The following is a 21,345-nucleotide window of genomic DNA, read 5'->3' on the forward strand; positions in this document are numbered from 1 at the left end:
GGAGGAACAGCTGATGCTCCACCACCAACAAGTCCAACTGGTCCCAATCGTCCGATTACCGTTCGCTCGATTCTGGCCGCCAAATCACCCACTGAGAAGCCAGGAGTAATGGGCCCTGCTGTTGATGCTGAACTTGCCGTTGTTGCTGATAAATTGATTGATAAAGCGGCACATGCAGTCTGCGGTTATGTTTGCTGGCGCAACTTGGAGAATCGATGCCTGATTTTTCCAGTCACTCAGGCCGTCAGTCATAGCCTGTACCTACTGTTGATCGGTGAGTGTGACTGGTTACATCAACAGCAGTTTCTCCTTAGTCACCGCGTACTTCATGATGGCCTCGCCAGGCTGCTACACACGTGCTGTCATCTTGGCCGTCCATTCGGCCAAAGGGAGCGTTGATGGAAACGCAACCCTGAAAGCTGCTGACCAGGCCGGCGAATCCAAATTGGTCCTTCCAAATGGTTCATGCCATTCCACAGCTGCTCCTCCTAGACATCGAACAGAAACCAGAACCTGTTTCTGGGCAGTCAATCCCTCCGTTACAGCCAATGCCTCGATTCGGTCGATAAACTCGGTAGTCAAATCATCTGCGTTACCTAAAAACTTGGGAATAGAGTCGACCAAAGAATTGTCAATTCTAACGGGCCCAACGCCTCCACCGGTCCCGAGAGTTGCCTGAGCCTGCAATGCTGCAATTAATTACCTATGACTCCGACCTTCCGTATAAAAATTCAGCGCGCGCTATCTGAGCAAATGCTTTACTACAGAAGCATCCTGTCGGTAGTGTCGTGTAGTTGGCAAAATCCTGCCGTTCATGTGAGACAGGTTTTCCTGTGCAATGTTCCCATTTTCTGGGTACATAGGGGGCGTAAGAAAAAAAAGGGGACCCACGTTTCCTCTTCTCCCCCATTCGCCCCATTCTCCCTTTTCTCCCCGTTCTTCCCTCAATAAAACGTAAACAACGCGTTTAAATCATTTTTAACAAAAAAACGTGAATTCAAAAATAAAAAAAAATACATCAAAATATTCCCTATTCATTTACCATTTTAATCACTGTTATATATTTGTTCAAAGATACACTTGGAAGAAACTACACACTATATTAGAAGAGACCCTCACAAAACCCATAAGAGCTCCTCAAAAAGTCAACTTAATATGGCCGCCGCGAGGTTGCCATGGCTGGGGTACGCGTCATTGGTTTGCTCTATATTGAGATTTCACGAGTAAAGAAATTTGTAAAAGTAGAGTCTAATCTGAATTTGAAATGTTTTTTTCTTTTTTTTCTTGTTTTTCCCGGTTTTTCCTCAACGGATGTTTACACACCCAACTCACTAGCCACTTGCAGTACTTTATGTATCAGATACTGAGTGGAGGGGATTTCTTACACGTCAACCGAATTAATCGTCCACAGAGACTTAAAGCCGCAAAGCGTGATGGTCATGACGACTGGACAGGTCAAGCTGGCGGATTTAGGATTAGCACGCATTTACGACGTCCACACCGTTCTCAATTTGGTGATAGGAGACACATTCTATTCTTTAAAAAAAAAATTCTAAGGAAATGGTGTGGTGACTTTTAATTTTACAGGTGGTTACGTTATGGTATCGATCGCCGGAAGTCTCGTTGACGACAACCTATGCTACTTCAGTCGACATTTGGTCATGCGGATGCATTTTTGCCGAACTTTTCCGTCGAAAACCACTTTTTAGTGGTCGATCGGAAGCAGATCAGCTATCAAAAACTTTTAAGTAAGAATTTACAATTTTATTATTTAGTTAGACTACAAAATGTAATAACTTTGTTTATTTTTTTAAATTTAATTTGATTTCAACAAGGTATGATTGGTACACCTTCTGTTGACGAATGGCTCGATATGTCGTAACCCTGGAACACATTCACAAATCGGCCAGCGAAGTCCATCTACAACGTGATTTCTTTACACGAATTATGTAATCAGGGCGCGGATCTCCTGGGACAGATGCTGGTTTTCAACCCTGCCAAGAGAGTGACGGCTGCCCCTCGGCAGCCGTCACTCCCTGTTGCACTTTCGCAACGATGGATCCTAGTATTTCTGTGGCATATTTTTTTATTTAATTTAATTTATCGTATCTGTCTTTTTTTTCATATCGTTACCATCATACATCACTGTTAGATATCATCCGCAAGTGGGCTACTTTACACTTTTTTTGTTTTCTTTTTCACAATGTTTTTCATTTTAAGAAATTATTATAACGTTTATTTTTTTTCTAAATATCTGTCTTCTGTGTTTGGGTAGAGTTTTTGTACTCTTCCATTTGTGTGTAGAGTTTTCATAGTGGCAACCCTTCCTCCATCCCCTAAAATTAATATTTGACCGATCCTCATAATTGTACGATACGATGGCCGAGTGGTCTAAGGCGCCAGACTTTGGTGAATACTTGTTAGTATTGATCCTGGTGTAAAGGAATTCTGGTCTTCGATAGAAGGCGTGGGTCCAAATCCCACTTCTGACAAATGCTTTTTAGTCAAATACGAAGTAAATATTTTTGGATCTTATTTGCTTGATTTCGTATTCTATATAGCATATTAATATAAATAGGAAAAAATTAAAGTGTATCATTTTGAGTAATTATTACTAGTGTTTTTATATACAGTGTTACGGGCGAATCCGAGATGGCGCGCAAGCGGCCAGAGAAGCAGACGGACTCGCGTCGCCCGTTTTTGGAACAAGTTGATTCTGTCAAGTGAACGAGCACACATCTTTTTTGGTTTCCTTTGATCTCTTCACAATCAGTGTTATTTAGCTGTTGTCTTAGTTCCGCAGCCAATAGACAACTTCTTCTGCGTTGTTCTAGTCTGACCAAAGGAACGAGAGATGTGGTAGTCGCTCCAGGGCTCGTCGCTGATGAGGTTGAAGAAAGGAGAGGTGGGATAACATCTTCTAACCAATCTTCGGTACCATCTGCATAATCATTAGTCTTGTTTTCTCCAAGACACTCATCATCTTCCATTTTAACCTTCTCTCCAGGCTCTCCATTGGTTTGAAGCATTTCTTCAAGTTGCATGTCAAAAGTTTTGGCTTCAGAAAATGTATCCTCAACTTCTGCTTCTTCTTCCATTGTAACCTTCTCTCCAGGCTCTTCATTGCTTTGAGGCATTTCTTCAAATTTCCTGTCACAATTTCCGTTTTCAGAAGTTTTATCCTCATCTTCTGCGTCATCTTGATCAAGCTCTTGGTAGTCAAAAGACTCTTTAGATTGATCTTCTTGTGGTGCTCGATCACATTCATCTAAACTGTGATCAGCATCAACTTCAAAACAGTAGGGGCACCACGATTTGTCTTTGTCTTTATGAGTGACCTTCAAATACTCTTTAGGTATTAAATGGACAATGCCAAAGCTTCTTTTCAGTCGACTAACGTCCACGTACATAACATCAGCGTCGAAATCAAAATGCTTTAGAGACTTTGAGTTGACTCTACAGCACATCATTGTGAATTCGGAACTTTCTTTGAGTCCTACATCGGAATAAGCCGATCTGATTTTCTTGGCTGTATCTAACGCGTTTAAAGTAACGGCCAATTTAAGTTGTCTAGACGCATTGTAAAATTGCTTAATATTAACTCTCTCCGTTTCTGTTGCCTTCGCTTCTGACCAGTTTGGACCACCATACAGATACGGATTTATTGTCACATTTTGGACAGGAAGAGGACTCATCTGTTTGGCAGAAGTAGTTCTGGCACCTCGCAAGGCTTTGTCACGCATGCTGGCTCTGTCTGACATTTTAGCAGGCAGGCAGTTTACACGATTATTATGTGATTGGTCCTGGCTTGCTAAGAAATTCTCAATATTTCTTTTTCTGCCTGAAGTTGAAGCAACAGCCTGGTTAGATGCACGAGGAGGGAAGACCAATGTTTGAGACAAAAACAACTTAAAGTTCTGAGAATAAACAGCATACGAAAGGGAAACAAAGCCTTGCTCTTCGCATTCTGCCTGGTATCTCGTATAATCTACCATGCTATCGACATAATTATGATCGGCCGACATTCTCGTGTTCTTGTCCTGACTCGCGTCGCCCGTTGTTGGAACAAGTTGATTCTGTCAAGTGAACAAGCACACATCTTTTTTGGCTGCAATAAACTGCTTGTCTTCTCTCTAAATCTAAGTGCATTTAACAAGCATTCGCTCGTTAAATCTGGGGGCTCATCCGAGAATCCAAATACGACTTCGAACGGAGAGAATTTCCTGGCTTTATGGACGTCGGTGTTGATTGCAAAGACTGAACTTTGGAGGCCTTCGTCCCAGCTTTCCTTCTTGTCTACGAACGCCACGAGTTTGTCCATTATAACGGCGTTCTGCCGTTCTACCAAGCCATTGGTTTGCGGCCGTTCCGTGGTCGCTAGCGTGTGTATTATTCCTAGTGATGAGAGCGTATCACGCCAGGCTGCTGAAGTAAAGGCGGAGCCTTGTTCAGATACGATGTGATGCGGGACCCCATGGCGGTTGATAACACAATCATTTAGGAATTTAATGCTGGGTCCTGCCTCTCAGGACGGAACTGGTGGGGCAAGAACTAGTTTAGAGAAGTAATCTACGGCCACAATGATGTACTGGTTCCCCGCTCGAGTGATTGGAAATGGCCCCATGTGGTCCAGACTCCACCTCGTGCATGGTTGCCAAGGCGGGGGAATGGGGTTCAGTAGGCCCGCTGGTCGCCTACGTTGAACTTTCCTCAATTGGCAGAAATGGCAGCTACGCGTCAGTCGTCGGGCTGTTTTTGTAGCACCTGGCCACCAAACCGTTGTAGGATTCTCTCTATAGTTTTTGTTTGGCCTCCGTGGCCACTGGACGGATCAACATGACACGCCCTCGCGACTTGGCCTCTTAAAAACTTGGACACGCAAAGGAGCCATGAATGCCCGTTTTTCCTTTTGTTCCGTCGATACAGGACTTGCTTTTTAAGTCGGAAAACGTCTTGGTTTGCGGGGATCTTCCTTGTAGCCTGTCGATTGCAGTCTTAAAAGTTCGGTCTGCATGTTGCGCCAGCGACAATTCTTCGAGGTCAATTTTGGTAGGGGACAAACAGGACAATTTTGGAGGGGCTAGAAAACCAACCAAGGGATCTCGTGACGGTGCGGTGGAAGCAGGTGAAAAAGGGGGTGTGCAAGAAGTTTTCCCAGCGCAACATCGGTCCCTTCCAAATCGTGCGGAAGCTTGGCCCAAGTACCTACGAGGTGGAAGACCTTCCATCCCGCCGTACGGCCACCAGGTGGCGAGTGTGCAATGCCCATGTAGCCCAGATGAACCGCTACGTCACCAAACAAGGCACTGACACGGAATCATCCAGCCAAGCAAGCCCAGAGGAGACGGATTCATCGGCCCAGTCGTTAGACGAGCATTCGTCGTCAGGCAGCGACTCATCATCTAACGAGGAATCGTCGTCTTCCCATTCGCCCTCGGTTTCAAGCGACTCACCATCTAACGAGGAATCGTCGTTTTCCCATTCGCCCTCGGTTTCGAGCGTTTCCGGACCGTCTCCACAGCGTTCGTCTCCGTCATCTGATTCGTCCTCGTCGTCTCCATCGTTCCCCTCACGGAACAACGCGAGCCCGGAACCAAGACGCTCGTTGGACGGCCTCCAGTCACCGCCGGCTCCCGGTAGGAGCGCCTCTGAAGCTGTCCCGCTTTCCCAAACGATTCCACTGGATCTCGGAGATTTAGTCTGGGCGTATATCCCAGGCTACCCACTATGGCCAGCACTCATCACCCAAGACCCCGTCTCCTCTGTACACACCAAAACGAAGTCCGTCGGAAGAACCAAAATTCGGATTTTCCATGTCGAGTTCTAGGCAGACAATGGAGCACGAAGTTGGCTGTCGGCCAAAATGTTGTTCCATTTCAGCGGAGGCGTAGAAGAACTACTGGCAGGAAATGGCGAATTCCACAAGCACGTCCAAACTAAGAGCAAGATCTTTAAATCTCTCCATCAAGCCATCCGCACCCAAAGAAAAGACTGGCAGCTCGCTGTAGCAGAAGCTAGGAACGCCTTTCGCCTAGCGGCCCAGCAACGAATAATTTCGTTCAGGTCCTCTTAAGTCACTTTGCCCCATCCCCTACACCACCTCACCCCCACTGAATTTCCCTTCTACACCAATCAACGCCACTCTGGTGTAACTGAAATAAGCGGGGCCCTGCTTATATGTTGTGTTCCCTAAATGCTATATTTTTGTTGTACGTGCATCTCTATTCCTTATGTTCAACGTAATACTTATGAATAACATTTTGTGCGTGATATGCTGTCTCTACTCCTCCCCCAGTTTCCCCAACGAAGTTTGCAAAGTAATTATCAGTTCTACCTTTTGTGTACGACAAAATGATTTGGGAAAGTAAGGTTAGGGCGTAAAATCTTGAGTCATTCTTAGCTAAACCGGGCGCTCTCCTTAAATTTTTGGTTGATGTCTGGATTCCCACCTTGGATTGGGTCTGTACCCATTGTTTCGTATTTTGTTTGAATTTATGTCTTGTTTTTATGGCCCTTAACCAAATTGCCAGTCGAAATTGACTGCATGCACCTAAACGGTGTTCTTCCTCCGGTCTGGCCGCGGGACGCTGGCCCATCCGGGGGAGGGGGGCATGTTACGGGCGACTCCGAGATGGCGCGCATAAGTGGCCAGAGAAGCAGACGGACTCGCGTCGCCCGTTGTTGGAACAAGTTGTCAAGTGAACGAGCGCACATCTTTTTTGGCTGCAATAAACTGCTTGTCTTCTCTCTAAATCTGAGTGCATTTAACGAGCATTCGCTCGTTACAACAGTACCTACACAAAGTTTTGAAACACGGCGAGTGTTTCCGCGCTTCCAACACGGCGGCTTACGGGCCAAAGTGTCTCCCTTTTTTACGCGATAACTCACGTTTGAGTTATCGCAAAGCAAATTTCAGCGTTTAATTTAAAAAATTTGAAACTTTGTCCAAATGTAGACGACTATGTCGTCTCGTGTTTCCAAACTTTGTGTAGGTACTGTACATATAATTTTTTTTTCCTGAAACGGTGTCTGCGGGTTTTCGTCGGGTTTTTCTACATTAGTTTCATTTTCAGAGTCAGGATATATGTTACACAAAAATAATAAACTTACTTAAACTACTCCACCTTTTTCTAAGACTTGCTGACATACTGGCTTTCCCTTTCCATTCATCCTTCCCCTTAAGGTAATATATTTAGCCAATCAATCATAAAACACATGTCAGGATGGCCGAGCGGTCTAAGGCGCCAGACTCAAGAAGTTGCTTGCCAAACTAAAACTTGGTAAACAGGAATTCTGGTCTTCGATAGAAGGCGTGGGTTCAAATCCCACTTCTGACAATCATTATTCACAAGGAAATATTTTTGGATTGCACGACAGAGAAACAAGCTGCATACAAACCAGCTTCCTACCTTAGCCCAGCCTATCCTTTCGTACCCCTCATACAAACCTGCATACAATCCCGCATCCATATCTCCGGCTTACCCGAACTACCAAGTAAATATCATATCTTGGCTTCTTGCTATAATTGATACAAATAAAGAAATAAAAGTTTTAAATAAACGATTAGTCAGAGTTTACTAGCAGTAATCTTTTTTCTCCCTGCGTCGCTTAAAAATGAATTTATGCGCTACGGCCGTATGGCGTCGCTGTGTCGCTGTTTCTGTAATCTGATCAAATTAAACCAATAATTGTTTATTTGAATAGAAAATTTAAAAAAAAATAATTCCATCTTTTGCGGACTGATAAAGAAAAGGGATCTATATGAATGAACTACAAACAGGTTGGGATGAGGAAGTGAGTCGGATCTAAAGTTTGTCCTAGTTGGATATTCTTTGTCAAGGGGTTGTCAACTCTAATACCCCTCGGATTTTTGAATAGTTTTGAGGGATGTTTCCAACGTTGGAAACCAAGGAAAACTTGAAAAAAGGTTAAAAGGGTAGGGCCATTATTTGACTTGGGAGAAATGGCAGGAAAGTTAGGAAAGGTAAATTTAAATAAGGAAAGGGGAGATATTTGGAAAACCCACGGAACATTTGCAATTTTTCTATTAGAAAAACTGGAAAAAGGGGCGGATCAGGGGTAAAAACCAAGAAAGAGTCAGTAGCAAAACTAGCGCAAGTAGGCTAGTATCCTGCATGGAAACTTGGACAGCCGCTAGGTGGTTCTTACGAGTATCCTGTGTAGAACCCCTAGCGGCTGTCCCAGTTTCCATGCAAGATCTTCAGGCAACGCAAAACTAGCCATATTCAAATTTCGCGCGGACATCGATAGTGAAATCTGACAACGTTTTCGACGTAAAAAATGAGGGAGTAAGGAAAGAAAATGTGGTAAAAAGTGGGGTATTATCTTGTAATATTTCCAGTTTTTCAAAATTTTCCAATTTTTCTAATGGAAAAGGGGAAAAAGGTAAGGATTGGGGTAGAATAAGAAATGGACATAGAGAAATTGGAGATTTTTGGACAAAGGTTAGAGAGGGAACAGTACAGAAATTTAACAAGAATACCGCTCTTTTTTGGTTACTTCACTGTGGTTATAACAATTTTCTAGAAAAATTAGAGTTCTTTGTCTAATTATGCTAGACTAAGGTTACATGAATTATCATCCAATTGAATCTCTTGAAAAATAATAATGTCCAATCGAGCCAGATTTGAGCAGACCGACCAGAATGTGTAGAATAGATAAGGTGCCAGTTTATCTTACTTATAGATGTTAAGTTATTTAGAAGTTAAGTTAAGTTAATTTTGTTTGTTAATTAGTTCAAAGAGAGACTATTTGCCGTATAAAGAGACCGTGCACCACGGTCAGATTTATCGTATATTATATAGTCCCTATTTGTAAATTTAATTCCTCGAATATGATTCGTTTGATCGAATGTTTATTGTTTAATCGTTTTGAACAGGGTTTTCAATGAACCAAGTTCATGAAAATATTGTATCTTGCAATTTGGTTGACGTATCACGTAAGCCTACCCTTTTGAATATCTTAACTCCACTATAGCCCCCAAAAGTGATCAGAATTGGAAACACTACCCCCCAGCCCCTACCCTTTCCAAAAAAAGAACCGCGAGTTATTACAAATTAAAAAAATTCAAATTGCTTTGATAGATGGCGTTCACTTGTCACAAGCAGACAGGCAGTGAGGCTCTCAAACAGTTAGACATTTCATAAAATTTCGACCGGCTTTGGTTTTGCAACAAAATAAGGTTGAAAGTGCGGTGTGATTTTCTATCCGAATATTACATTGATTATTGAAACTGATAATGGCAAACGTTCCTGATCCTGTTGAAGTCTTGGTAATTTTAAAATACATTTTTTTATTGTTTTCTTTCAATTCAACCAATCTAACTTGTAACAACAGGACTTCAAAATGAAACAGCTGTGTAAGTTTAGAGTCACTAAAAAGGAATATGATGTACAGGACACCACATCATTGCTGGCTACTTCTAATTTGTTTGGTCTGATCTTTGTTGGGACACCTGACAAACTTGTTGTCATCAAAGTTTCAGATCTTATACAAATTGACAATACAACATCAAAAAAATCAGAAATATCATCATTTCCCATCAAGGAAATTCTTTTACCCAACAAACCTAGTTTTGTAACACTGAGTTCTGATAATCTTACCTTAATGGTGTGCCTTCAAAAATCTGGAAGCTCAGTAGGTTGGATGTATGATGTTCGTGGATTTGCAAGACAGGTATGATTTAAGGAATTTCATTTTGTGTGATTGAAACAGTTTTAAAATCTTATTCAGTCAGGTGAATGGAATCCCTTCCAGGAAGTCAGGCTTTCGTCTACTGATGGAGTTACTGTGAAAGATTGTGCGTGGAACCCTGTTATACCAACTCTAGTAGCTGTCTGTCTTAGTGATGGCTCTTTAGTTGCAGTGGAGATCAACAACACTCAATTCACTATAAATAGCCTTCCATCAAGTACAGGAGCCCAGTATGTGAATATCCTATTTTGTATGTATGTTATTTTCTTAATTTTATTGAATTATTAGGTCAGTCTGTTGGAGTCCCAAAGGAAAACAGCTAGTTGTGGCCAGGCCTAGTAAACTAGTTCAGTATAAGCCTGATTTAAAGGAAGCCAAGACTATAGCGTTTAGTGGTAGCGATGTCCATATGACTCAGCCAATGGTTTGTGGACTTCAGTGGCTTTCCACATCTCAGTTCCTTGTCACGTTTGTTGATCAAAATGAACCCAATTCTCGTCCCCACCTCTACATAGTCAACGTACAAAAATCGGGGGCAACAACTTTCATAGATTATGACGATGTTTGCTACGGAAGTCCGTCTGAAAGACCACACAGGTATACGAATTTTTTGCATTTTAATATCAATATAATGAATTTTGTTTCTTTTTTAGTTATCTAACATTGAGTTTATCCCAATGGAATGTGTTATTGGCTTGTTCAGCTAACGCAATAGAAGTTGCCGTGCTAGCTCAAACAGGAGCTGGAGATGCTGATCACCCTGAATGGAGGCAATGGGCACTAGAAGGTGAATGGCGAGCTGAACTACCATTAAATGAGAATGCTGAGACTAACCCGTTGGGAATGGCCATCGATACCACTAGCCAAATTCCAATCAGTTGGGATGACAATCAAACTTTACCGCCCGCACCCATTCTTTTCATACTCAGCACTCATGGTCTGCTTTGCCCGTTTCATGTTATCAATCTAAAGAACGGTGCTGCCAAATTCAATCAGGCTCCTCAAGAATTGTCGGTCACCGGTGAGAGACCAGCGCTTAGTGGAATTGGTCTCAAGGCGGCTCCATTAGCAGCTTCCACTCCATTACCTGCTGCTGGTAAAATTGCATTTCCTAGAACAAATCTTGGAGAACGATTTGCTGCATTTGCGGATGCTCCTTTCTTAGCAGTCCCAGTTACAACGAAACCACCTTCAAATCCGCCTATTTCGGACTCGTTTTTGGGCAACAAACCCCAACTTCAACCTGCCTTACCTTCAGTGACGAAAGTGGCACCTGCACCTGTTGTACCAGCTGTGAAGATAGAAGCGGTTCCGGTTGTCCCGAAAGCTACTCCACTTACTGTCAAACTAACAAGTCAAACTCCAATCGCAGATGAATCTAACATCCATTCATCCATGGGCGCTGCCGCTGCAATATTACGTGACGAAGTGGCCAAATTCGTTCAAGACTTGAAGGAATTCAAAGCTCGTTCGTTGACTTTGAAAGTTACGATCGCGAGTGATGAGGAGAAAGAACGATTGTTAAAGATGACATCCGATCTGGCTGAGTTTGGTGTGGACCTGGTCGATACTACCAAAGTGCAAGACGAAGAAGTTCGAGGCTTGTGCACTGATTTGGTCGAAGTTGCCGCCCTTTTGGAAGATGCCCGTGTTCGACGTGCTCGTCGCAAAAATTCTCATTTCTGTCATTTGCTCAAGTTACGGCCTCTAGATCCAGGCAATCGCAGAAAAATGGACGGCATTGAGCGCTTGCACGTTCACATAGAACAGCAGCTTGTAGAAGCTTCACGAAGCCTAGATTCGATTAGCAGAGACCGTACTAGAGACACCCGCAAAATTGAAATCCCCATAACTCAGGTAAGCTTGTTTTATTATTATTATTACTCTAAAATATTCAGCATCCTATGATTTATTTCATCTCAGGTTATTTATGAAGCAATTAGAAACAATACGAAAGTAATTTCACAGTTAAAATCTCGTGTTGAACGAATTATGGTTCAGAGCAAAGAACAGCAACTGAAACTCGCCGGTGCTGCCTTCGAAGCTTTAAGGTATTTGCCATTCATAAATTCACTTAATTATTGAATTAATTGTGTGTTTTGTAGACCAAAGAGTGGTGATGAGTCAAGAAAATGGGAGTCTGAACTGGCTGTTCTGGCTGATTCTCTTTTGTCGTCAAGTATAAGAGGAGAAGGGGAAACTCAATCACACCATCCTGTGATCCCACAAGTATCACCTGATAAACAAGCAATGTTAAGGAGTGTATTAGCGCATAGACCGGTAGCTCGGATTCGAGCCGTTCGCCCAGAATCAGTTGCAGAATCACGCTTGCTGTCAAATCTCACCGGTTTTATTCACGGTGAAGATAAGAAAGATACTTCTTCAGTTAGTCCTAAGATTTCACAAGCTCCTTCCAAGACCATATTGCCCACTGTCAAAAGTGTAAGCTATTCGACACCACAGGAGATTAAATCAGACCTGCCTATGCCTAAAATGGGGTTACCCGATCATGGATTCAATGCTAAGGTCTCTATGGCATCGTCTCGAGTGGATTTTGCCAAACCTACTCCACGTCCGCCCTCCGAGGTCGAAGATGTTACTCCGCCGTCTTCACCAGTTAACTTGGACCAAAAGGCCAAATCTCTCGGCAATCAGCTGATGATGAGCAGTTTGAGTTTACCCTCGCGCGCTCCCGTAACTACCGTGGAAGATACAAAGCCGGTGTCTAAAATGGCCGATTTTAAACCAGTCGTTTCTTTGCCTACTTCGCTTCCACCACCTTACGAGCCCAAACCTTCTTTCTCTTCAGTGCCCACGTCAACACCTATTCTTCAACACCTTTCGTTTGGTGCTCCCAAGAAAGACCTAAACTCACTCGGATTAGGATCGACCAGTTTGTTCGGGAAATCTTCCTTTGGTTCCGCATTTGGCGCTGCTGCATCCCCTTCTACGACTATTGCGGCTGCATCATCTAAACCAACAGCCGAAGTTACATCACCATTCTCAACTTCAGGAACGCCGGTTACCAGTGCCGCAATACCGGCTACGTCAGTTTTGCCGCAGACAACTAAGGTTGTTTCTACTTCTTCGTTTGGCTTCTCTGCTCCACCAGCTTTATCAGCCTCCGCTTCAACTCCGTCGCTGGTGGCATCGAAACCGGCAGAGCCAGCCCCGACTTTAAAAACAAGTTTTTCTTTCAAAGAGCTTTCATCTCTCTCTGGATCTACAGCTCCGGCTTCCATTACAACAACAACCGTGACGCCGGCTGCAGTAACACCTTCAAGTTTTACGTTTTCTTCTACCTCCCTTACACCTTCAGTAGCAGCAGTAACCTCTGCTATCGCCGCTACTCCCTTGCCGATTGTAGCGCCGCCTTCGACCACTTCCAACACTGATGATTCAACTACCACCGTTAAACCGTCAGTCGCACCGACAAATTTCTCTTTCAGTTTGGCTGAAACTCCTAACAGTTCCAGTACCAGTGTACCAGGAGCTACTGCTCCTTTTACTTTTAATCTCTCTGGAACCGGTTCAGCTACTACTAGTTCCACACCCACAGGATTTGCAGCACCTTCTTCCACTCCTGTTGCTGGGTCATTGTTCTCTTTGACTCCATCAAATAAAGCACCCGTCGCCTTTGGTGTAGTTAATACTTCAAGTGTGTCCAGTCCCTCAATCTTTGGTCAAGCAGCAGCACCCGTTGTCCCAACAACGACACCAGCGGCCACATCTGTCTTTGGCCAAGCACCACCTCTAGTTCCCGCGACAAGTACCTCCGATTCAGGCGTGGCAACTTTATTTGGCCAAAGCAAACCAATCCAGAATGTATCATTGACTACTGCTGCCCCTGTCACTCAATCCGCTCTTGGACTGGCAGTTGCTCCCACTAGCACACCTTCCGCCTTGTCGCCAGCACCAGCCACGACCACAATTTTTGGTCGTCCATCAGCAGCCCCTGGAAGTTTGTTCGGTCAGTCTGTAACGACTGCCGGATCTTTCCCATCTTCCTTCGGACAGATTGGGTTTGCCCAGCCTACTTCAACAACTTCGACTACATCAAGCACCTCAGTCTTTGGACAGTCAAGCTTTGCCAAACCAGCTCAGGCTAGTGGAGTACAGCCGACTTCAACCTTTGGTTCGCCCTCCGTGTTTGGGCAATCAAGTGGTGGAACACCCAGTGGATTGTTAGTAGGGAACGTTTTTGGACAAGGTGCGGCTCCAGCAACAACCGCGATCAAACCGCTGTTTGGGGTATCTACATTTGGACAAACATCTGTGAATGCTCCTACTTCTTCAGCTCCAAATGCCAACCAAGGATTTGGTGCCGGTTTGTTTGGTAGCATGGGACTCGGTGGTACCCCAACCTCTGCCAACGCTAACCGCAATGTTTTCGGCGGATCGTCTGTATTTGGTGGTGGCACTCCATCTGGTAATTTAACATTTATGTGTGTTTATTTTTTCATCTTCTTACGATTAAGCTAATTTAAGGTCAAGGAACGTTCGGAGCGACTTCTGCGCCATCTTCTTTTGGTGTTCAACCTACTGCTGCTGCTCCAGCTTCTTCGTTTGGCAGTACTTCACCGCCAAGTTTTGGAGGCTTTGGACAAGCCCAACCCGCATTCGGAGGAGCTGCGACCTTCGGTGGTTCCCCGCTATTCGGAAGCAAACCTACCTTTGGTGGTGGAGCAACATTTGGTTCTCCCGTTAACAGCAATGTTGCGCCAAAACCAGAAGCGGGTAACAATAATATTTCTATTCATCCATTTTCTTTTATTCATAATGTTTCTTGAAAGGATTTGGTGCCTTTGCTGCTTCCAGTAACGTCCCTACATTTGGAGTACTTGCAAACTCTGGACCATCTTTTGAAACTTTGGCAAGTAGCGGTAATGCCCAACCAGCCTTTGGAGGTGCAGCTTTTCCAGCAAGCAATCCACCATCATTTGGAGGGTAAGTCGGAACAATAATTTGTGCATAGTCTTCAAATTCTATTGAAGTGCTTAAACTTGAATCTACAACTTTTTTTTTTAGGGGAAGTTCTTTTTCGTCGTGGCGTTAAATTCGTTGAAAGCTTCCTCTATTCTGGCCAAATTTACACTTATAGTTTTCTTTTAGATTGCCATTGAAATTTTGGAAATGGAAAATACACGCGTCCTTTGTAAACATGCTGTTTTGGGCATTGAATAGTTTAAGATGAAATATTTCTAAAAGTACTTTCTTCACTTTTATCTTAAATGTCCTTCAAACAAAAGTCATTCATATAGCTTACGCAAATACTCTCATTTCGTCGTTGCACTTCTGCAAGGCCCACTATTTTATTGCAGGATTTCATAACTGTTTTCCATTTATTATTGATATTTGTAATTTACCTTTCGGTAACTCGCTTTGTTGATGCCTTCGTATCAGGAACGATTAAGGATAAAAACAAACTTATCGGTATTTAAAATATTTCCAGTGTATTTTTTAACTTGCGCTTTTCTAAACCATTGTTAAGAAAACTCATCTTCAAATCAAGATTTTAATAAGTACTTATGAATTTTGTTCCATAAAAATCATGTTCATAGGAAGAGCATCTCTTATAAGAATGATTCGGTTCTGGTGAATTTTCTCTAAATCTTCTACATATCCAAACCAATAGATAACTAGGCCCGGTCCAAATCTACGCATTTATAAATCAAGGTAAAATTATTCTTCAATTATAATGTTATTTTGGTGTGAATAAGTAGCTATAATGTGTTCCCAAAAACATACCTGTTCCAGTAGCTATAGAGTTGATCTTTTAAATATCCACGATGAACTTCTTCGTCTCCGAAAAGAGCTTTACTTTCGATCCAGTTTATCACTTGCCCATCAACAGCTATACAGAATTTTAAAAACATGTGATGTAGATGGCAATAATAATTTACATACAAATCTTTAATGTTTGTGAGATACATACCTACAGGGATTTCTAATTTAATGTCAGGTGTTTTGTCATATCCCTTCACTCTTAGATGTTCTTCATGAAGAAATGATACCCGACACTTTTCCAATTCCATTCGAAGTCGGATTTCGTATTCATATCCTACAGACCTACGCAAAAAGGATTAAAAATTAGAGAGGTTAATCTCAACTGTTATTAAGATAATGAAAAATTATATACTGTTTGGTAGCTTCTGCTATTGGCCCATATTCATCATCTTCAAGCAAGCACTACACATATCAATAAATGTGTTCATTAGATATAAAAAAGAGTTGATTTAAATTATATATGAAAAGTTACAAGATATGTCTCAAATGCCAGGTCTCTATCATCAATCAATGCAGTATTCTTCATTAATGTTGAAACCAACAGCTTTGCTGGTTCTGGATGAAGGAAAATATTATTCCTGGAGAACATATTGTAAAAAAAACAATCCTACTTGTCTTGTCACTTTTCTGATAGTGCCTTTCTATAATGGATCGTGCAAGCAGGGCTGGAGTTAACCCGTTTTCATCTGACAATCTTATGAGTATCCCTGGTTCTTCACTCATTGAAATTGAGTTTGTATATCTAATGAAAAAGATTTGCAGGATCAGTTATTTGACAAATGTGTAAAGACCAACAAATATTTATTTTTAAATTACCTTTTGTACAAAACTTCAACTGCTTCTGAAGTAGTTAATCTTCCATGTGAGCCCTTCATTCGTCTCTGGCATTCTTGTGCGACAACACACTTCAACGTATCGACTGAGAGCCTGCATTTCAATTTCAATTTCAATTCATTTCGGTTAATGACTTACTTCAATTGTATAAACTACTCACTGCGGAAAAAGCTTTTGCAGGGTTTGAACTCTATTTCTGTATGGTAATTTATACACAGAATCTAATAGAGAACTGTATGTTGTTTTGCTTATGACTCGCGCCATTTTTAAATATTTTCCCCATATGCCCTATGTTAGTTATATTTGGCAGCGTTGCATTCTACCTCATTCATCGTTGCAGTTTTTTGTGTTTCAATGGACGACAATAGCATAGTGACAATAATACTAGTGAAGTGAATTTGATGTGGTAAAAGTACAACTGAAGCAAATTTGAAGAAAAATCCATTGTTTTGTTTGAAGAAGGAAATTTGCACCATAGACGTTGTTTCCTTGTGAAATGTTTTTAATAATCAGAGCGTTTCCTAAGTAGAAAAATGGCTAGAAACGGAACTCACTTCAGCGATTCGCATTTCGAGAAAAAATTAAACAATCTCAAGGATACTCAAGAAAGCATTCAAGGCCTCTCTACATGGTGTCTTAATCATAAATCAGATTTGAACCACATCATCAAATGTTGGCTAAAAGCAATAAAAAAGAGTAAACCTGAACAATGTCTTACATTGTTTTACCTCGCCAATGATGTCATCCAGCACAGCAAAAAGAAGAACTTGTTAGACCTTGTTTCAGCTTGGGAATTTGCACTGAAAGAAGCTACTCCATATGCAAGGTATTTTTGAAAATTAATAATAGATGTGTTATTGTGCAATTAGTATTTCATTGATCATTATGTTATTTTTGCAATTTTTTATTTATTTTGTTTACATTCAGAGAGGAGAAAGTACGAACTCGTGTGTTACGTATTTTCAAAATTTGGGAAGAAAGAGATGTCTACAGTAACTCTTTTGTGGATGAGCTATCAATGTTATTGGATTCTCCTATGAAAACTGAAACAAAACCTACTGTGAAGCAAAGTTCTGATTTTGAAGTAATAATCTTAATACTTTTGAATGAACACAATTTAATTATTTGTGTATTTTATTCTTTCAGTCCAGCCATCTGATTGACAAGATCCACCAGTGTAGGACTTTGGAAGAGGATACTGACCTGAAGCAGCGGACATTGACTGAATCTAAGGTTTATAGAATTATTGCAATGTTGTTTTAAAAATGGTTTTGCAAAGAAAAGTTCTTATTAGGTCAAGATAACTGAGGTTGAAGTACTTCGAGCTTGTGTTAAAGAGCGTCGTAAAACCGATGATTTTTTCAATGAGTTCGATACCAGTGTCGGAAGAATGGAAGAGTACGTTAAAGCCCTAGAAGTTGAAACGCGGGAGAGAGCATCCCTCATAAGTTTTCTGGAACAAGCAGATCTTTTTTACGAAGCACAGCGAGGAGAGTTCAAAGTTGTTTGCACGGTAACATCTCAACTTGTTTTTTTGTTTTTTATTGTCCTCTGTGGTTTTCAATTGAAAGTTTTTTAATATGTATATTTCTTCTTTGCACTAATGTTTTATAGGCTTACAAGCAATTTGGAAGTAGAATAAAGGGTGTTAAGCGTAAGCTCGAGGAAATGATGCAAAGTCTCCCCAAAACAAGTGAAACAAAGCAGGCTCATATGGCAAATATCGATGCTCCGTCGCCTACATCATCGACAGTGTCTGACTTGGAGCTTCCTGATGCATTTGTTCAACCTAGAAGAACTGGTGAAAGTTCACGTAAACAACAAGAAGTTATGCAAGGCATGGATCTCGATTCTAGGATCACTTCCTTCCTGGCAGCAGGTCCTCAGGGTCTTGGTGTAAGTAACAATATCTTATCAACAAGAAATTAAAAAAAAACTGTTATAATGACCATATTTTGAATTAGGGATCGTTTTTGTCGGCAAGTCCGGTCAAATCGGATACTCCCAACGTGCAAGCCTGCCTACCAAGCAAGCCTGTCTTGCCACCTTCTGTTGATACCTATCCATTTTATCCAGCAGTCAACAGCCCTTTTGGCAACCTTGCATCATTATTGGTTCCGCCGCCACCGCCGCCTCCTCCACCCCCCTTAATGCCGCCTCCCGTATTTCAGGATCTACCACGACCAGAACCGCCTCCTCCGCCACCGATTTCTCTACTCGGTCCAAAACCCTGGTCGAAAAACAGCCCGGTCCACCACCCTCTACCTTCGCGAATACCTTCTTGGGGTATGGAAGAATCAGTTAGCAACAACGGAACCAGCAAAATCAATAGTCATCATACGTCAACATACTTTCCATCTCAAGACGTTGATCTCAGGTTATAATCATCCCTTAATCATGATTTATAAATGGCTTAAATTTGTTGCCTACCTAATTACCTTCCTTTAACATATTTTTTTATTATTGTTGTTATTTAATTTAGAAGTGGCCAGCGGCCGATCGATCATCGCAATCTTATTTCGCTAACAAGTGGCCCGGATAAGTATTCGCCACCGACTTCTGATCCCCATAGTAGTATCGAACCTTCTATCGGGGAAGAGGAGATTTCAAGCTGGCTCAAAGACGTTCTAAAGGCACAAGAAGCAAGGGAGCGTAAACCAGCCGATTTGAATGAGCAAGTTTTAAATCTTTTGGATTCTTTCGATCATGACCAAGGCAACTTTTTGTCGCGGGATGGTCAAGTGTCGGGAGGAGCGCCGGCTGGAGGGACAAAGATAAAGAGCCTCATCGACTCTCACCATCCTTATTCGAATCACCACTCCCGGGTAACGCCGACATCAAAAACTACTTTTGTTGGCAGTGAGCAATCCCGTAGCGAGGCCCCACCTGTTATACCAGATCCTCCTTCAAAAGTACCTAGCCTAATGGCGACTGTGTTGTACCCGGATCGACCCCCATATACAACTGCAGGATTGGATAGTAGCGCCACTCGTCACCCGTTTGATCAACAATCGCCACGAGCCCGAAGCATCAACAGCTCAGCAACGTCAACTTTAAGCCCTTCGATTCGTGGGTTCAGCCCTGCACGTTTTTCCCGCCCATCATATCCGCGTGGATCACGGTGGTAGCGGCTGTTGGCATCGAAAATGTGTGTCTAATAACGCTACTGGTTATCATGACTCTTCAATTTTATAAACAAGCACATCATCAGGACCCGGTCGTCGGTGAATTTCGGATCTCTTCCTGACTAGATTGTTAATTTTTCTTCCTTTTTTTTCCCTCGCATTGTTTTGTGTCATTTATCTTAAACAAGTGAATTGGCTTCTGGCATCATGAGAAGAATTCTTATTGTTTGGCCACATGGCGGCATATATCCTCATTCGCTTGCCTCCTGTGTGTGTTGTGTATGTGACAGAACTAATCCTATCTTTAAATAGTCACGTAAACTAGATTGATTTACCTTAAACAAAACAAAATGAGATGACAACCAGATACTATGAGGTTGTAAAACGGTTCTTTAAGCTGCCAGAGTAGAGAGAGAGAGAGAGAGAGAGTAAATCCCTCCGGAAGGGAAGTATGGTCAAATTACACCGGCTGGTTGACAAACACTTTGAGTACTTGGATCATTGATCAGAGCTGCTCGGCAATGTATTTCTCGTTTACCCAACGGTTGGTCTGCACCACCTTGGGGTGTGAACGATTTCATTTTGATTATTATTATTTTCACAACAAAAATTTAGTGCTACGTGAAAATTGCACAGCCAAAGTAAACAGAGCGCAACGTATTCGAATCAATCGTCTATTCCTGAAAGACCGCCGGCTACGTTTCTGGTAATTTTTTACTTGATTTTTTTTTTTTTTTCATGTAAATTACTTTTATTCAAACACCGTAGCGGAACAGATGATTTTAACACATAATGGTATTGCATAGTGATTTTTCGTATCGCGTCAAATTCAAGTGCAATACGTTATTGAGTTCCGATTTTTTTATTTTTTGCGTTCTTGTTTTTGATTGGCCAATTTTGATTCTAAGATACAAGTGAAAGCGCGTTGTTATTTTCCCCGTTATTCAAATAAATAATGTGTTGATGAATCGCGCTAACTGCCAATATGGAACGATTCGTACAATAGTTTTTTAATCTTCTTTAAATATTATGTGTTGCTTCTTAAGATAAGGAAACGAAGTAGTAAGAACGAGCCTGCGAATCTCCACGTATTGCTTCTACGGTATTTGTAAACTTTAGCTATCTCGAAATCTCCAAACATTTGATCTCCCAAGTCACGCTTCGTTTAAAGTTTTTTAATCCAAACTAAAGGGTGATATGTTATGCATAGTTATTTTCGACTGTAGACCAAAGTTTTGTTCTCAAAGTTCCCCAATTGTGTGATAAAGCGAACAATAAAGTAAGGATGCCTTTCATTACGGGACCTGACATCTTTCCTGGGTTTCGGTTGGGTACACTCACGTTTTGCCGATCTCTCAGGAATGTGAAAAAGTTCAATCTGCTATCTTCCGACAATGTATTTTTATACCCACGTTATTATTGAGTGCCATATAATCTGTGATACATTTTTCATGCCTATTATGGAAAGTGAATAAAAATGACAAATTTTTGTTTATGCCTTCCTTGTAACAAAAATGTGTTGTATCTCTTGGAACAGAATTTTTCACGAATTGCAAAAACAAACTTATTTTTCGACGAAAAATTCATGCATTTTTTATGAATCGGTAACGTACAGAAACCAAAAAAAAACGGCGGTCTATTACATTCCAAACAATTCACTTGACATTTGACTGTTGCGAAAAAGAATTTCATCAAAAAGTTACTGTCAGATGTCAGAAACTTAAAACTTAAAAAAAAACTTATGCTTACTTAATATTATTTGCCAACCACACACATGTATATCTAAACAAGATGATACATGTATACGAGAGGTACATATAAACCTCAACCTGATGTGTTGAGGGTTCACACGCGTGTGCAAATGTATCATTTCAGTTGTTTGCAT

At 41.7% G+C, this 21,345-nt stretch overlaps 4 protein-coding genes and 1 non-coding gene across 6 annotated transcripts; 4 read left to right on the forward strand and 1 right to left on the reverse strand.

Moving 5' to 3' along the window:
* The first annotated feature begins 5,081 nt into the window (after positions 1–5,081).
* LOC124344624 (cell wall protein IFF6-like) lies at positions 5,082–6,787 on the forward strand. The gene has a single exon (XM_046798230.1). It carries the CDS (start codon positions 5,279–5,281, stop codon positions 5,825–5,827), a length of 549 nt encoding a protein of 182 aa, XP_046654186.1. The 5' UTR covers positions 5,082–5,278; the 3' UTR covers positions 5,828–6,787.
* A 430-nt stretch (positions 6,788–7,217) lies between these two features.
* Trnal-caa lies at positions 7,218–7,337 on the forward strand. Its single transcript has 2 exons — positions 7,218–7,255; positions 7,292–7,337. It is a non-coding gene; the product is annotated as a tRNA-Leu (tRNA).
* A 1,769-nt stretch (positions 7,338–9,106) lies between these two features.
* Positions 9,107–14,874, forward strand: LOC124344383 (nuclear pore complex protein Nup214-like). The gene is made up of 10 exons (XM_046797924.1): positions 9,107–9,292; positions 9,358–9,696; positions 9,754–9,944; positions 10,003–10,311; positions 10,368–11,571; positions 11,638–11,765; positions 11,820–14,143; positions 14,203–14,451; positions 14,508–14,661; positions 14,743–14,874. Exons 1-10 carry the CDS (start codon positions 9,260–9,262, stop codon positions 14,768–14,770), a joined length of 4,959 nt encoding a protein of 1,652 aa, XP_046653880.1. The 5' UTR covers positions 9,107–9,259; the 3' UTR covers positions 14,771–14,874.
* Positions 14,875–15,147: 273 nt separating this feature from the next.
* On the reverse strand, positions 15,148–16,685 carry LOC124344484 (CDAN1-interacting nuclease 1-like). 2 transcript variants are annotated; one of them, XM_046798033.1, is made up of 8 exons: positions 16,496–16,634; positions 16,318–16,428; positions 16,113–16,243; positions 15,974–16,056; positions 15,854–15,903; positions 15,650–15,783; positions 15,463–15,568; positions 15,148–15,370 (listed from the first exon to the last, which is right to left on the reverse strand). In XM_046798033.1, exons 1-8 carry the CDS (start codon positions 16,597–16,599, stop codon positions 15,241–15,243), a joined length of 849 nt encoding a protein of 282 aa, XP_046653989.1. In that variant the 5' UTR covers positions 16,600–16,634; the 3' UTR covers positions 15,148–15,240. The 2 variants fall into 2 exon arrangements, with proteins under 2 accessions (XP_046653989.1, XP_046653988.1); XM_046798032.1 differs by having other exon boundaries at positions 15,463–15,783; positions 16,496–16,685.
* Positions 16,680–20,954, forward strand: LOC124344483 (regulation of nuclear pre-mRNA domain-containing protein 2-like). Its single transcript, XM_046798031.1, has 7 exons — positions 16,680–17,161; positions 17,263–17,419; positions 17,482–17,568; positions 17,630–17,848; positions 17,950–18,231; positions 18,300–18,712; positions 18,818–20,954. The coding sequence occupies exons 1-7, from the start codon at positions 16,869–16,871 to the stop codon at positions 19,461–19,463; spliced, it is 2,097 nt and encodes a 698-aa protein (XP_046653987.1). The 5' UTR covers positions 16,680–16,868; the 3' UTR covers positions 19,464–20,954.
* Positions 20,955–21,345: the final 391 nt, after the last annotated feature.

Source organism: Daphnia pulicaria, chromosome 6 (genome assembly GCF_021234035.1).
Source record: "Daphnia pulicaria isolate SC F1-1A chromosome 6, SC_F0-13Bv2, whole genome shotgun sequence".
Taxonomy (NCBI): domain Eukaryota; kingdom Metazoa; phylum Arthropoda; class Branchiopoda; order Diplostraca; family Daphniidae; genus Daphnia; species Daphnia pulicaria.

Bases quoted from the DNA above. Each gene is read 5' to 3' on its own strand.
- LOC124344484 (XM_046798032.1), bottom strand. From the start codon at position 16,599: ATGGCGCGAGTCATAAGCAAAACAACATACAGTTCTCTATTAGATTCT. The intron at 16,244-16,317 runs GTAATTTAAAAA...CTTTTTCATTAG, and splicing joins GTTGAAGTTTTGTACAAAAG to ATATACAAACTCAATTTCAA. The intron at 15,784-15,853 runs GTATATAATTTT...CTTTTTGCGTAG, and splicing joins ATAGCAGAAGCTACCAAACA to GTCTGTAGGATATGAATACG.
- LOC124344383 (XM_046797924.1), top strand. From the start codon at position 9,260: ATGGCAAACGTTCCTGATCCTGTTGAAGTCTTG. The intron at 10,312-10,367 runs GTATACGAATTT...TTTCTTTTTTAG, and splicing joins CCGTCTGAAAGACCACACAG to TTATCTAACATTGAGTTTAT. The intron at 14,662-14,742 runs GTAAGTCGGAAC...TTTTTTTTTTAG, and splicing joins AATCCACCATCATTTGGAGG to GGGAAGTTCTTTTTCGTCGT.
- LOC124344624 (XM_046798230.1), top strand. From the start codon at position 5,279: ATGAACCGCTACGTCACCAAACAAGGCACTGACACGGAATCATCCAGC.
- LOC124344483 (XM_046798031.1), top strand. From the start codon at position 16,869: ATGGCTAGAAACGGAACTCACTTCAGCGATTCGCATTTCGAGAAAAAA. The intron at 17,569-17,629 runs GTTTATAGAATT...AGTTCTTATTAG, and splicing joins GGACATTGACTGAATCTAAG to GTCAAGATAACTGAGGTTGA. The intron at 18,713-18,817 runs GTTATAATCATC...TATTTAATTTAG, and splicing joins TCTCAAGACGTTGATCTCAG to AAGTGGCCAGCGGCCGATCG.